Genomic DNA, 14,556 nt, shown 5'->3' on the forward strand with positions numbered 1-14,556 from the left:
TGGACGAAACCAGTCAGTCCCACTTTTCCGCTCTAACCCCATAGCCCTGTAAATTTATTTCCTTCAAGTGCCCATCCAGTTTCATTTTGAATTCATTGATTGTTTCCGCAGGCACCATCCTCGTGGGCAGTGGGGAGCGACAAAGGGGAAACAATACTCTTGTCGTGACCTAACCTGAGCCTTATAAAGGTTCAGCAAAACTTCCCTGTTTTTGTACCCAATGCCTCTATTTGAAGCCCAGGGTCCCGTATGCTTTGCTAACCACACCCTCAATATGACCTGCCACCATCATAAGATCAAAGCGCATGCATCCCCACATCCTCTGTTCCTGCGCATATTTTAGAATTATGTCATTAGTCTGTGTTGCCACACTTCATTCCCTCTGCCAAAATTCATCATTATGTTGCAAAATAATGCCGGATGTGGGATTTTTCATGGTAATTTCTGATCTTCACATTATACTAGTAGGCAGCTATGTGGAAACTTAAAGCAAGCCATCCTGGCATTTCTTGCATACCTCAATCTCTTGATTAGAGTACTTTTTAATAACTTTAAATATTCATTTTCATGTTTCTTTGCAGACCAGTAGGATAACATTTTTATCTGAATACAGCCCAACACACTTGCGCAAATCCATCAGTGCTCAAAGAGATATTTATGGAAACAAAATGGTCTTAAAGTTGAATTTTTGAGCGATAGAATGAGAACCAAGGGTTTTGAGCATTTTCCCTTTCAAAATGTTTTGTCGCCTCACTTTTATAATTTATATTTCAACAGAATCAAACATCCTGGGTAATTTCAAGTATGGCTGCGCTGTATTGGAGGGTTAGAGGTCAAGGAAAGAAAGCTATTGATTGTCTACGTCAAGCTTTGCACCATGCACCTCACCACATGAAGGTGAGAACCGTTAATGAAGCATTATCAAGCGTATTTTAGTTTGAGCTGAACATAATCTTGGACAGTAGAGTAGATAATGCATCTTCTATTCTTCTTTTGGTGTACCTGTATTCAACCATTCAGTGTACATAGTATTTCTAATCCATTCTTCTTTTTACGGTGATGCGAGAAAAATATATGGTCTATACCTTTCCTTAGCAAGTAGGTTTTGGAGATGCGCTTTTGATTTCACTTTTGTTCTTCTTTGTGCTGACATGGCATATAAGATCATGTCACCGCACACAGCTGAGTTCCTTCAATGTGATCAGCAACCAGAAAAAGGTTCTGTTGCAGATGTGGTCCATCCTTTCGAGTTGTCCTCATCCTTAACTAGGGATGACGACCTTGGATGCACTGAGGCCAGAAGAAAAACAGGCTAAATAAGTAGTTTTGTATCAGGTGCAGTCTAACCCAAGCCTGGTGCATCTGATCTGTACCACACCTCATTGCAATTAGTGATCAAAGAAAGATGAAGAACAGGGGATGAGACCATTTAGCCCCTTCAGACTGTTCAGTTTTTCAGTGCGATTTATTTGTTTATTGCCACTGCTTAGAGCGTTCGCCCATACACCCGACTCTATCTCTCCTCCTAGCTCGTCCTCCCCCTTGCCCTTGAGCTCCTCCATCGATGTTTCCTCCGCCTCCGAAAGCTCCTGGTAAATATCTGAAACCTTCCCCTCTCCCACCCAGGTCTTCCGCTCAACTTTTAACCGTATATCCAGTCCAGGACTTCACACCGACCTCTTTAGGATTTCTTTGTCTTGACTGCTGTGCAAACTTCTCACCACTGCTTTAACTCTTGATTTTCAGACAGTATTGAAATGGCATCAGACATTTGATTTACCTTTGAAGGCTGCTGTCCCATTTTATGTCTGGTTAATGCAATTGTCTATTTAACTGAGGATATTTTGATTCTTATTCTTTAATTCTTCTGAACAATATCTTGGATCCTGTTCACTTAAATCCAGTTGTCGTAAACACACTTTCTGTCCCAATTCCCTGGCTATTGAGTGCAACTTGTACTTTAGGAAGCTTGCCTCTTTGCGGCTCCCATCCTGTCCAGTCTTTTTCCTGGTAGAGTTGAGAGATGGTCACTCCCCGATATCCTGTCTCCAAACTGCAATCAAATAAGCTAACTAAAACTTAAATGTTTCTCTTGCTTACAAGGCCCCAGTTGCTAAGCAATGCCTTTTTTTATTCTTCCCACCGTAGCCCTCTCTAAGACAATAGAAACCCAGTTGGAATGGAACCATAAGACATAGGAGCGGAAGTAAGGCCATTCGGACCATCGAGTCCACTCCACCATTCAATCATGGCTGATTTCAACTCCATTTACCCGCTCTCTCTCCATAGCCCTTAATTCCTCGAGAAATCAAGAATTTATCAACTTCTGTCTTAAAGGCACTCAACGTCCCCGCCTCCACCGCTCTCTGTGGCAATTAATTCCACAGACCCACCACTCTGGCTGAAGACATTTCTCCTCATCTCTGTTCTAAAGTGACTCCCTTTTATTCTAAGGCTGTGCCCCCGGGTCCTAGTCTCCCCTGCTAATGGAAACAACTTCCCTACGTCCACCCTATCTAAGCCATTCATTATCTTGTAAGTTTCTATTAGATCTCCCCTCAACCTCCTAAACTCCAATGAATATAATCCCAGGATCCTCAGACGTTCATCGTATGTTAGGCCTACCGTTCCTGGGATCATCCGTGTGAATCTCCGCTGGACCTGCTCCAGTGCCAGTATGTCCTTCCTGAGGTGTGGGGCCCAAAATTGCTCACAGTATTCTAAATGGGGCCTAACTAATGTTTTATAAAGCTTCAGAAGTACATCCCTGCTTTTATATTCCAAGCCTCTTGTGATAAATGACAACATTGCATTTGCTTTCTTAATTACGGACTCAACCTGCAAGTTTACCTTTAGAGAATCCTGGACGAGGACTCCCAAGTCCCTTTGTACTTCAGCATTATGAATTTTGTCACTGTTTAGAAAATAGTCCATGCCTCTATTCTTTTTTCCAAAGTGCAAGACCTTGCACTTGCCCACGTTGAATTTCATCAGCCATTTCTTGGACCACTCTCCTAAACTGTCTAAATCTTTCTGCAGCCTCCCCACCTCCTCAATACTACCTGCCCCTCCACCTATCTTTGTATCATCGGCAAACTTAGCCAGAATGCCCCCAGACCCGTCTTCTAGATCGTTAATATATAAAGAGAACAGCTGTGGCCCCAACACTGAACCCTGCGGGACACCACTCGTCACCGGTTGCCATTCCGAAAAAGAACCTTTTATCCCAACTCTCTGCCTTCTGCCTGACAGCCAATCGTCAATCCATGTTAGTACCTTGCCTCGAATACCATGGGCCCTTATTTTACTCAGCAGTCTCCCGTGAGGCACCTTATCAAAGGCCTTTTGGAAGTCAGGATAGATAACATCCATTGGCTCTCCTTGGTCTAACCTATTTGTTATCTCTTCAAAGAACTCTAACAGGTTTGTCAGGCACGACCTCCCCTTACTAAATCCATGCTGACTTGTCGTAATCCGACCCTGCACTTCCAAGAATTTAGAAATCTCATCCTCAACAATGGATTCTAGAATCTTGCCAACAACCGAGGTTAGGCTAATTAGCCTATAATTTTCCATCTTTTTCCTTGTTCCCTTCTTGAACAGGGTGGTTACAACAGCGATTTTCCAATCCTCTGGGACTTTCCCTGACTCCAGTGACTTTTGAAAGATCATAACTAACGCCTCCCCTATTTCTTCAGCTATCTCCTTTAGAACTCTAGGATGTAGCCCATCTGGGCCCGGAGATTTATCAATTTTTAGACCTCTTAGTTTCTCTAGCACTTTCACCTTTGTGATGGCTACCATATTCAACTCTGCCCCCTGACTCTCCTGAATTGTTGGGATATTACTCATGTCTTCTACTGTGAAGACTGACGCCAAGTACTTATTTAGTTCCTCAGCTATTTCCTTATCTCCCATCACTAGGTTACCAGCGTCATTTTGGAGCGGCCCAATGTCTACTTTTGCCTCCCGTTTGTTTTTAATGTATTTAAAGAAACTTTTACTATCATTCCTAATGTTACTGGCTAGCCTACCTTCATATTTGATCCTCTCTTTCCTTATTTCTCTCTTTGTTATCCTCTGTTTGTTTTTGTAGCCTTCCCAATCTCCTGACTTCCCGCTACTCTTTGCCACATTATAGGCTTTCTCTTTTGCTTTGATGCATTCCCTAACTTCCTTTGTCAGCCATGGCTGCCTAATCCCCTCTCTGATAACCTTTCTTTTCTTTGGGATGAACCTCTGTACTGTGTCCTCAATTACTCCCAGAAACTCCTGCCATTGCTGTTCTACTGTCTTTCCCACTAGGCTCTGTTCCCAGTCGATTTTCATCAGTTCCTCCCTCGTGCCCCTGTAGTTACCTTTATTTAACTGTAACACCTTTACATCTGATTCTACCTTCTTTCAAATTGCAGATTGAATTCTACCATATTATGATCACTGCCTCCTAAGTGTTCCCTTATTTAAAGATCTTTCATCAAGTCTGGCTCATCACATAACACTAAGTCCAGAATGGCCTGTTCCCTCGTGGGCTCCATCACAAGCTGTTCCAAAAAGCCCTCCTGTAAACATTCAATGAATTATCTTTCCTTGGGTCCACTGGCAGCATTATTTACCCAGTCCACCTGCATATTGAAGTCCCCCATGATCACTGTGACCTTGCCTTTCTGACATGCACTTTCTATTTCGTGGTGCATTTTGTGCCCCTGGTCCTGACCACTGTTAGGAGGCCTGTACGTAACTCCCATTATGGTTTTTTTGCCTTTGTGGTTCCTCAACTCTACCCACACAGACTCCACATCATCTGACCCTATGTCGTTTAGTGCTATTGATTTAATTTCATTCCTAATTAACAAGGCAACCCCGTCCCCTCTGCCCACCCCTCTGTCTTTTCGATAGGTTGTGAATCCCTGGATGTTTAAATGCCAGTCCTGAACCCCCTGCAACCACGTCTCTGTGATGCCTACCACATCATACCTGCCAGTCACAATCTGGGCCACAAGCTCATCTACCTTGTTCCGTACACTGCGTGCATTTAAATATAGCACCTTTAATTCTCTATTGACCGTCCCTTTTTGTTCTCTTAGTGTGGTGGACCTTAGTTTACTGAGCCTTTCCATACACTGTGTCATATTTTGTGGGATGGGGACTATCGTAACCTCTCCTGAGTTCTGTCTTTTCCTGCATTTTTGTATTCCTAAGCAACTACGCTTCCCACTGATTACTTCACCTCTTGGTTCCCTGACTTTCCCTTTCCCCCCAATCTCTAGTTTAAAGTCCTATTGACCAACCAACCTTCACACATACAAACACCTTTGTTCAGCATGAATCTAACTCTAGATATTGCCCTTCCAGATACAGAAACATTAAATTGAACACACTTAAAACTATACCTTATTTCTAATGTTCTCCAATACAACTTTTCTTAACAACACGCCCACAAATATGTACCTACACCTCCGGGATTGAGGTTCAAGAAGGCTGCTCACCTTGCAAGACCAGCATTTGTTGCTCATCTCCAATTGCCCTTGAACTGAATGGCTTGCTAGAGCACTTTCAGAGGGCAGTTAAGAGTCAACAAGATTTCTATGGGTCTGGAGTCAGGTGTAGGCTAGAAAAGGTAAGGGGGCCAATTTCCTTCCCTAAAGGACATTAGTGAACCAGATGGGTTTTTACAACAATTAGTGATAGTTGTCATGGTCACTTGCTGAGAATAGCTTTCAATTCCATTATTTATTTATAAGGGGCAATTTAGCATGGCCAGTCCACCTATCCTGCACATTTTTGGGTTAGTGGAGGTGAAATCCACGCAGACATCAGGAGAATACGCAAACTCCACACGGACAGTGACCCAGGACCGGGATCGAACCCGGGTCGTCGGTGGCATGATGCAGCAATGCTAACCACCGCCACTGTGCTGCCCCATTACAGATTTATTAATTGAATTTAAATTCCACCAAGTGTGAGATTTGAGCCTATGTCCCCCAGATCATTACTAATCCAGTGACATACACATGATGCCACCATTTCCCATTTCCTCTGATTCGGTCAATTTGTATAACTGTATTAAAATTGCAATTTTTTTGTATACCAAGAATGGGACCATCCCATTCAATACTGCTCCATTAGAACATGGCTCCTTTTACAAGCTATTCTATGCTTTCTTCCATTTAGTCATACTGCTGATCTACATTCGTATTTTTACCCTTGGTACCTGTTAATTTTAGTTTGTGGAGATATCTCTTAAGTAGTGCTTTATCAAAGATTCTTTGAAAGTCAAGGTACACTTTATTAGAAACATCTGTTTCTCAGAATAAGCCCTGGATTGATTAGATACTCAGTAATTTATAAGGTTTGCAAGCTTGTTTCTATTTTTAAAACTGTTCAAGTTACCTTGTTGGTACTTAAAACATTAGATTTATTTTTCAGTGTGCACTTTAATTCCCTCTATCATTCACTTAATCTTCCATTTAGACAAATAACATCCAGTATTGCAAGCAATATAAAAATCAAGTTCTTTGAACCATTTTTCCAATAATTGTTAGAAAATGTACATGTAAACGTAATTTGCAATTTAAGCCAGAACAACAACTGAATTGTGCAGCAGTATCTCTAGATTAGCTTTTGTAAATGTTACAAGACAGATGAGATGGTACCTTGTTTGGCATATTCTCTTCAAGGGTGACTAAAAATTTAGTAAAATAATAAATGTTAGGTGAATACTAAGTAGTGTACCTGTTGCAGTATAGTTACAATGTTCTCTTCTCTCCCTCACACCCAATACTTTCTTGACTTCAAATGGTTAAATTCCGTAAACCCGATTTGGGGCAGGGCCGGACTGAAATCATGTTGAATTGCCTTGATTTCTCAGTTTACCATGTTTTATACACAAAGTTGGTAGGATGCAGAATAAAATGAAAAATGCCAATATGCTTTTCTATTTTTAATGCACGTAAAAGAACAATGATCGATGTTTAAGTAGATATGTACACACCCTTCATGTGCAAGGCTCCCTTGCAACCTGAATCACTGACCTCTCTAGTAAAGGAAAACACTGGGATGCTGGAAATCTTAAGTAAAAACCTACCCCTTTACCCCCTCCCCCCTTACTGTCCAAGGGCCTAAACGCTCCTTTCAGGTGAAGCAACATTTCACTTGCACCTCCTTTAATTTGGCCTATTGTATTCGCTGCTCCCATGCGGTCTCCTCTAACTCGGGGAGACTAAACGCAGACTGCTTTTTGGAACACCTTTGCTTCACCCGTAAGTATGATCCCAACTTTCCTGTCACTTGCCATTTCAACTCAGCATCTTGCTCTCAAGCCACATGTCCGTCCTTGGCCTGCTGCAATGTTGCAGTGATGGCCAACGCAAACTGGAAGAACAGCACCTCATCTGATCAGGCACGTTACAGCTTTCTAGACTCAACATTGAGCTCACCAATTTTAGGCAGTAAACTCCTCACCCCACTCTCTAAAGTTGGTTGTTTTTCAGCTCCCTAGTTGCCCCATCACTACCCCACTCCCCCACCCCCACATGGCCACCTCTCCTTACTGTTCAGCTGCTCCCATTAACACATTCTGCTATCTCACCTTTTGCCACCATTAGCACTCCCCATCCCTTAATGGCACTGCTAACACTCCCCTCTGTCTTCTGTCCATGACATATTTTTCAATATGTCCTTTGCCCTGACCTATCCATGCTCTCCTCCTCTGCCCCTCCTCCTCTGCCTCTCTTCCAACTATGTAATTCTGTACACTTAGAAGGACCATTTAGATCCAAAACGTTAACTGGTTTAGCACAACTTCATTTGAAGCCTACTTGTGACAAGCGATTTTCATTTTCTTGTCCGTCTCCACAGCTGCTGCAAGACCTGCTGAGTTTATCCAGCACTTTCAGTTTTTATCAACACTGACCTCGTGCCCTGTTACTATTCAGTATTACTTTACCTTGTGTGTTGACTTTTTCACTCAAGGTTTCTACCATCTTCTGCAGTCAATGATGATAATCGCTTATCGTCACAAGTAGGCTTCAATGAAGTTACTGTGAAAAGTCCCTAGTCGCCACATTCCGGCGCCTGTTCGGGGAGGCTGGTACGGGAATTGAACCGTGCTGCTGACCTGCCTTGGTCTGCTTTCAAAGCCAGCGATTTAGCCCTGTGCTAAACCAGCCCCCAATTGAAAATGAAATGAAATGAATGAAATGAGAAATAATCATCTGTCCAATAAGATTCAGGGGTGCATTTCTTCAAGGAACAATATTCCTGGTTGATTTCATCCTTTTTGAAGGTTCAAAGACTGGAGAAATCCAGATTCCCAACTTTTCACATATACTTCAAAACAAAAACAGAAAATGGTGGAAATACTCAGCGGGTTGGGCAGCATCTGTGGAGAGAAAAACAGACACACTTTTCTGGCCTTTGATCTTTCATCAGAATGGATGAAAGTTAGAAATTTAATAGATTTTGAGCAGAAGAAGGGGGAGGGTAGATGTGGGGAGTGGAGGGAAAAGGGAACTACAGAAGGGAAGGTATTTGTGGTGGAGGGCTGGAGGGATTAAATGGTTCAAAGAGGGGCCGAGTGGAAATGGATTAGGGTAAAGAAACAACAGGTGTGCCCAAATGAGGTGCGATGTCTGAATAGCAGCGGTCCAAACACAAAGTATAGGGATTAAGAAAGAAATGAGAAAAACAGAACCAGCAAAAACATACACACACAGCTAGATCGGGACAGAGCGTTGCCACCTAAAATTGATGAGCTCTGATGTCGGGTCCAGATGGCTATGATGTGCCAAATCGAAAAATGAGCGACTGCTCCTTGTGCTTGAGCTTGTAAGTGGAACACGGTGGCAGACTAAGGACAGCGAGGGAGCAAGGAAGAGAATTAGAATGGCAGGTGACTGGAAGCGCGGGGTCACGCAGATTGTAGACTGAACAGGTTTTCCAAAACTGCCACTCAGTGTACGTTTGGTGTCTCCAATTTATCAGCCAGCCTGACTTTTACGAATGAATTTTTTTAATCTATACTAATTTCAAAGCAACATTACCAAATTTTAAAATGCCTTCCAAGCCAGAACATAAAGTGTTTTTGGAGTTACAATAGCAAGGGTGATGAAGAAAATATGAATACTGAATTTGTTTTTGTTGCGTTTTCTTTTTCACTATGTCTTGATGGTGCCTTTAAGGCACAGATAGACATGATGCAGCCTAACACAAAAAGCTGCCCACAAGCTTACTTGATCCAATCTTTAAACAAAAACTCCTGTAAGCTTCTTCATTGCCCTGTATGCAAAGCCAACTTCACCTTCAAACTAGTTAACATTCCGAAGCATGGAGGGCTGGAGAAAACTTTTTTTGTTTTTGGTGGGTTTTGACCAGTCAGCAACTTTTACCAGTCTTCCAGACTCGGCAAAGTTTAAGCCTGAAGAATTCTTTCGCCCGCCTCGTGATGTTTCTTGATTCCAACTGGAACATTGCTGGGACCACAGCAGATACATCTTTTATAACTGAGGTTGTGTGCCTGAGACAGTAGATTCTTTCGAAAAAAATTCCATGACCAGAACAGAGGACATCGAAGCAGAGTTAATGAGAGATCAAAAGGCCACAGAAAAAGTGACAAACAATAACCGAAGGTGAGGTGGGGACCAAAGGGGGAGATGATGCTTAAAAAAGGATTGCAAATTTAGAGAAGCGTGCAGGGCAAAGAAACCAAGAGAATGGATTGGAGGGGGGTGGGGGGAGAAAATGGAGGCAACGGTGAGAAAGACGGAAAAGAATCATAGGTGCTTCACGTACTTTCACTTGTTGAGAATCTTGCTATTTAGCTCAGTGGGCTAGACGGCTGGTTTGTGATGCAGAACAAGGCCAGCAGCGCGCGTTCACTTCCCGAACCAGCTGAGAATTCTGAATTCTCCCTCTGTGTACCCGAACAGGCACTGGAATGTGGTAACTAGGGGCTTTTCACAGTAACTTGAGGCCAGCACGGTAGCATTGTGGCTAGCACAATTGCTTCACAGCTCCAGGGTCCCAGGTTCGATTCCGGCTTGGGTCACTGTCTGTGCGGAGTCTGCACATCCTCCCCGTGTGTGCGTGGGTTTCCTCCCACAGTCCAAAGATGTGCGGGTTAGGTGGATTGGTCATGATAAATTGCCCTTAGTGTCCAAAATTGCCCTTAGTGTTGGGTGGGGTTACTGGGTTATGGGGATAGGATGGAGGTGCTGAACTTGGGTAGGGTGCTCTTTCCAAGAGCCGGTGCAGACTCGATGGGCCGAATGGCCTCCTTCTGCACTGTAAATTCTATGAACTTCATTGCAGTGTTGATGTCAGCCTACTTGTGACAATAAAAGATTATTATTATAAAACTGTATCAAGCTCAATTGAAGTGTGCAATTTGAAAAACCAAAAGTTATTTCAATATTCATAGTCTGTTCAAACAAAAGGTAATCAACCTGAAACCTACTTCTCTTTGTCTATCTCTAGTATTTCCTGTTTTTATTCCAATATCTGCAGCATTTTGCTTTTGTGTTGGTATTTCCCTTAGTTTTGTAGACTGTGTCTTTGATATTCAAATTTGCAAGCTGTCTTATGATGCCGCAGCTCAAATCTAACAATGCGAAGCAGTAAACTGAACTGAAACTTCTCATCGATTCCTTCGCTAATATGTATTTTGTTTTGAGCAGGATGTACCTCTCATTAGCTTGGCAAATATTTTTCACAATGCAAAGCTATGGGATGATGCAATCATCGTCGCGACTATGGCAGTGGAAATCGCTCCACATTTTGTCGTCAATCACTTTACCTTGGCTAACGTCTACGTGGCAATGGTAAGTTGCCCAGATTGGTTCGACTACCTTTCATGGCCTATTGGTTTGGCTGAATTTCTACTTACTTTGGTTTCAAATGGCTTCAATTTATGTGTTGAGACACAATCTCTCTTTCGAAGCATGCAGATATTTGAGGATCTAGCATGTTAGTGAATCTTTTTGTATGTACTTGATTTACCACATTACACTTTTCACTTTTGCATTGGGAAACTTGGAGATTTATTTAATTATGCTGCAATTTCTGCTTTGAGGTAACATATTGCACTTTAGGGAAACCCACAGCATAGCTCTAGGTTAAGATCATCAATGTGAATGCAATCCAATTTTTGAAAATATCAAAAACCTTGAAGAACATGTGTCGATATGTAGCTTCCAAGCAAACTGCAGCATGAAATACCAGTTTCCCTCCTGCCAATAACTGACAGCTTTTACCCCACTTTATGAGTAACCTCTGCCACGAAGTAAGTGGAGATGACAGCAAATGTCTTAAGTGAATAGCATTATCATGGAAACCAGAGTGTCAAAGATGGGATGCTGAACTTAATTATCATTGCATTGAGCCTGGCTGGGACATGTAGGAGGTTAGAAGGGGATGACTGAACCATTGAAAGGATAAGGTAACACTTGGAACAGACACAAAGCGTTCACCTAATCTACCTCCCCAGTATCGAGGAGCTCAAACAGTGAGCAGCAAACAGGAAATGTGCATAAATCGGTGTTTCAAACAAAAAATTATTAGCAGTCTTGGGAGGAATCTAAATAAGCAAGTTTATCCACTGTGGTCGTACAGGAAGACACCAGGGAAACGATAGATGGGAGCGTTGGGAGATGAAAGTGAACTTAAGGCTACTGCAGAGAGAATGATGCCTCCAAAAAGTGGGATGAGGTGATGACAGATGATTTGATGAATGCAGCAACTGGTGAGATGAAAGGTGGAGACAAGGGGGGAGCCTTGCAAGACAGAGTAAGGGCAGGACTCTACAAAAAGGAGTACACATGATCTCTGAGAGGGAATGTTCTGCTAGGAGCCTCTATGTTCTGGTATAGAAAGTGGAGCCATCATCACAAATTTGATGATGAAACTAGGAGAAAAGAAAGGAGTTCTTGAAAGAAGGGTGGTGAGAAGCATAACATAGGTAGTTGCGTGATGCCCTGCAAGCTTGGTACCAGAAATAAAGTAGCGCATCCAGGAAGGAAATGGCGGTGAAGGGACCGTGTAAGGCTGAGTGATAAATAAAAGCTGGAAGCAGAGCACACAGTAAATTAGATTTCCCAAGTTGGAGTGAGAGATGGCACTTATGCCAAGACAGTAAACAGTTGTGACACAAGAGAGTATTTGAGTAGAATTGGACCAACCATTGCTCCACATCAGGATAGGAATCGCTGGATCAGTGCAGATTCTTACTGCAAACATTTTAGCTGGAAGAAGTTCGCGGACTGAAGATATAAGTTGCTTATAATAAGTTCAACCCTGCAGAGATTAGTTGTGAAATTGCAAATGAGGTTCTGTGTGACTGTGACAAATGTGAATAACCCCCATTTCCTACCTGTCCTGCAGCCTTTATGACACGGTTAACTATACATCCACTTCCAACTACAGTCATCCCGCTGAGTGGTACTGGATTTGTCTGGTTTAATTCTTCTCTGTCGAACCATAGCCACAGAATCACCTCCCATGGCTTCTCTTCCAGCTCCTGAACTATTCCCTCTGATATCCCCCAAGGATCTGTCCTATTTATCTATATGCTCCTTGATGACATCATCCAAAAGCATGCTGATGGCATTCAACTCTACCTCATCATTGCCTATTTCTCAACTCCTCCACAATCTTGAAATGATCAAACAGTTTGTCCAACATCCAGCACTGGATGAGTAAAACACTTCCTCCAGTTAAATTTTGGGAGGACCTAAGACTCTGTACAAACCCCGTTCCCTAGCTACAGACATCAACCCTCCCTCTGACATCTATCTGAGGCTGAAGCAGACTATTCCCAATATCCTAATTGAGATAAAGATGAACCTCCAACCATTTATACGCACCATTTCTATGACCACTTATTTCTACCTCATCACCACCTCAGCTCATCTGCTGCTGAAACCCTCATCTGTTAGTTTTGTTAGCTTCACACTTGACTATTCAACACCCTCCCACTTTCTCATCTCTGTAAACTCTACTGCTCACTCAACAAATTTCATCCACCTATCATCCCTGTTGCACGCTGACCTACATTGGCTCCCGGTTAAGCATGGCCTTGATTTTAAAATTCTCATCCTGGTTTTCAAATCCTCCCATTACTTTGCCCATCTCTAATCTGCTCCAGCCCCACATCCCTCAGATATGTACTTTCCTCTAACTCTAGCCTTTTGAGCACCCCCAATTTTAATTGCTCCGCTATTGCTGGCTGTGACTTCAGCTGCCAAAGGTCCTAATTTTCCTAAACCCCTCCGCTTCTCTTCCTCTTATAAGATGCTCGTTAAAACCCACATCTTTGACCAAGCTTTTGGATGTCTGCTCTGATGTCTTCTTACACGGCTCAATATCAAATTCTGTTCTATGAGGCTCTTGTGACGCACCTTGGGATATTCTGTTACATTAAAGGGGCTGTATAAATGCAAGGCATTGTTGTATTGTTCAGCCAGTGTTCAGGGATTTAACAAAGGGCCTGGGAATGGACCTGGTGAAACGTGGCGGTTGGAGAGGCTATCCCATGGTACAAATGGTAGGGCTGAAAAATCTGAATTTGCTGATAAATCAGAGGGCAGCATAGTCCCTGGTGCATTTAAACATAGTCGTCTCAATAGTGTGAAGAGATGATTCCGCGTTCTCGAGGTGTTAAAAGTTGTCTCATCTTCCTCGCAGGAAGACTACGAGAAAGCAATGCAATGGTACGAGTCCACCCTGAAGCTGCAGCCGGAGTTTGCACCAGCTAAAGATCGTCTTCGCACAATCCAGTGCCACTTGTTAATGAAGAAGGAGAGACGCTCTCCATGAGCGTGACACCTTAAGCATCAGACACAATTATCCATGCTTCAGACCATTTAAAATGGTACACCTAGTTTAATTGAGGGGGGGGTTCATTTGTGACAATTTAGTAGATGGAACATGAAATGAGCTATGGAACAAAGCTTTAAAAGAATATTGTAACTATCACACCTTAATATAACTACAGGACAGAAAAATAAATTTACATTAAAAACAAATTACAGTGGTATTAATTTTGTATTTCAAATGGTAATGTACAAAACTTTAAATGGTTTTCAGACTGTTTTGTGTATGCAGATCAAGTCAGGAAACTGCAATTCTAAATCCTTGTGGGCAATAATGGGGACCTGTGTGAAGGTGGAACAATAAATAATTTCTCAATGACTCAAGGCTTTATTCATTTTGTATTCTTTGTACAACTGTTGTGTAATACTTGTAAAATCCATTAGGTGCTGCTCATGACACAAAACTAAAACCTGTTCATGTTTTTAATGGAAATAGATCCCATTCAGTAGGAATAAAATGACAAATTATACCACCCGCTTCAAAATCTAAAATTCAGAAATGCAGCTTCGGGCCTCACTGCAAGTAATTTTATAAACGCTTTGATTTTCACAATGAGTTGCTGCACACAAAATGACCATGCAGAATTGACAGCTGCATGTTTTCTGTGTAAATTGTTTTATTGGTACAAAGCCCAAATCTATACCTCTACAGATAGTTCACTGATCAAATATAATATGTTCATGATTGGTT

At 42.3% G+C, this 14,556-nt stretch overlaps 1 protein-coding gene across 3 annotated transcripts in view; it reads left to right on the forward strand.

The window, feature by feature from the left end:
* Window positions 1–14,184, forward strand: part of ttc17 (tetratricopeptide repeat domain 17) — a 147,724-nt gene extending 133,540 nt beyond the window's left edge. For all 3 annotated transcript variants that reach the window (XM_072466614.1, XM_072466615.1, XM_072466616.1), the window contains 3 exons: window positions 778–897; window positions 10,674–10,817; window positions 13,678–14,184. In XM_072466614.1, the coding sequence (XP_072322715.1) occupies window positions 778–897; window positions 10,674–10,817; window positions 13,678–13,809 (396 nt within the window). In that variant the 3' untranslated portion in view covers window positions 13,810–14,184. The remainder of the gene's footprint in view (window positions 1–777; window positions 898–10,673; window positions 10,818–13,677) is intronic.
* The last annotated feature ends 372 nt before the right edge of the window (window positions 14,185–14,556 follow it).

This window comes from Scyliorhinus torazame, chromosome 10, assembly GCF_047496885.1.
Source record: "Scyliorhinus torazame isolate Kashiwa2021f chromosome 10, sScyTor2.1, whole genome shotgun sequence".
Taxonomy (NCBI): domain Eukaryota; kingdom Metazoa; phylum Chordata; class Chondrichthyes; order Carcharhiniformes; family Scyliorhinidae; genus Scyliorhinus; species Scyliorhinus torazame.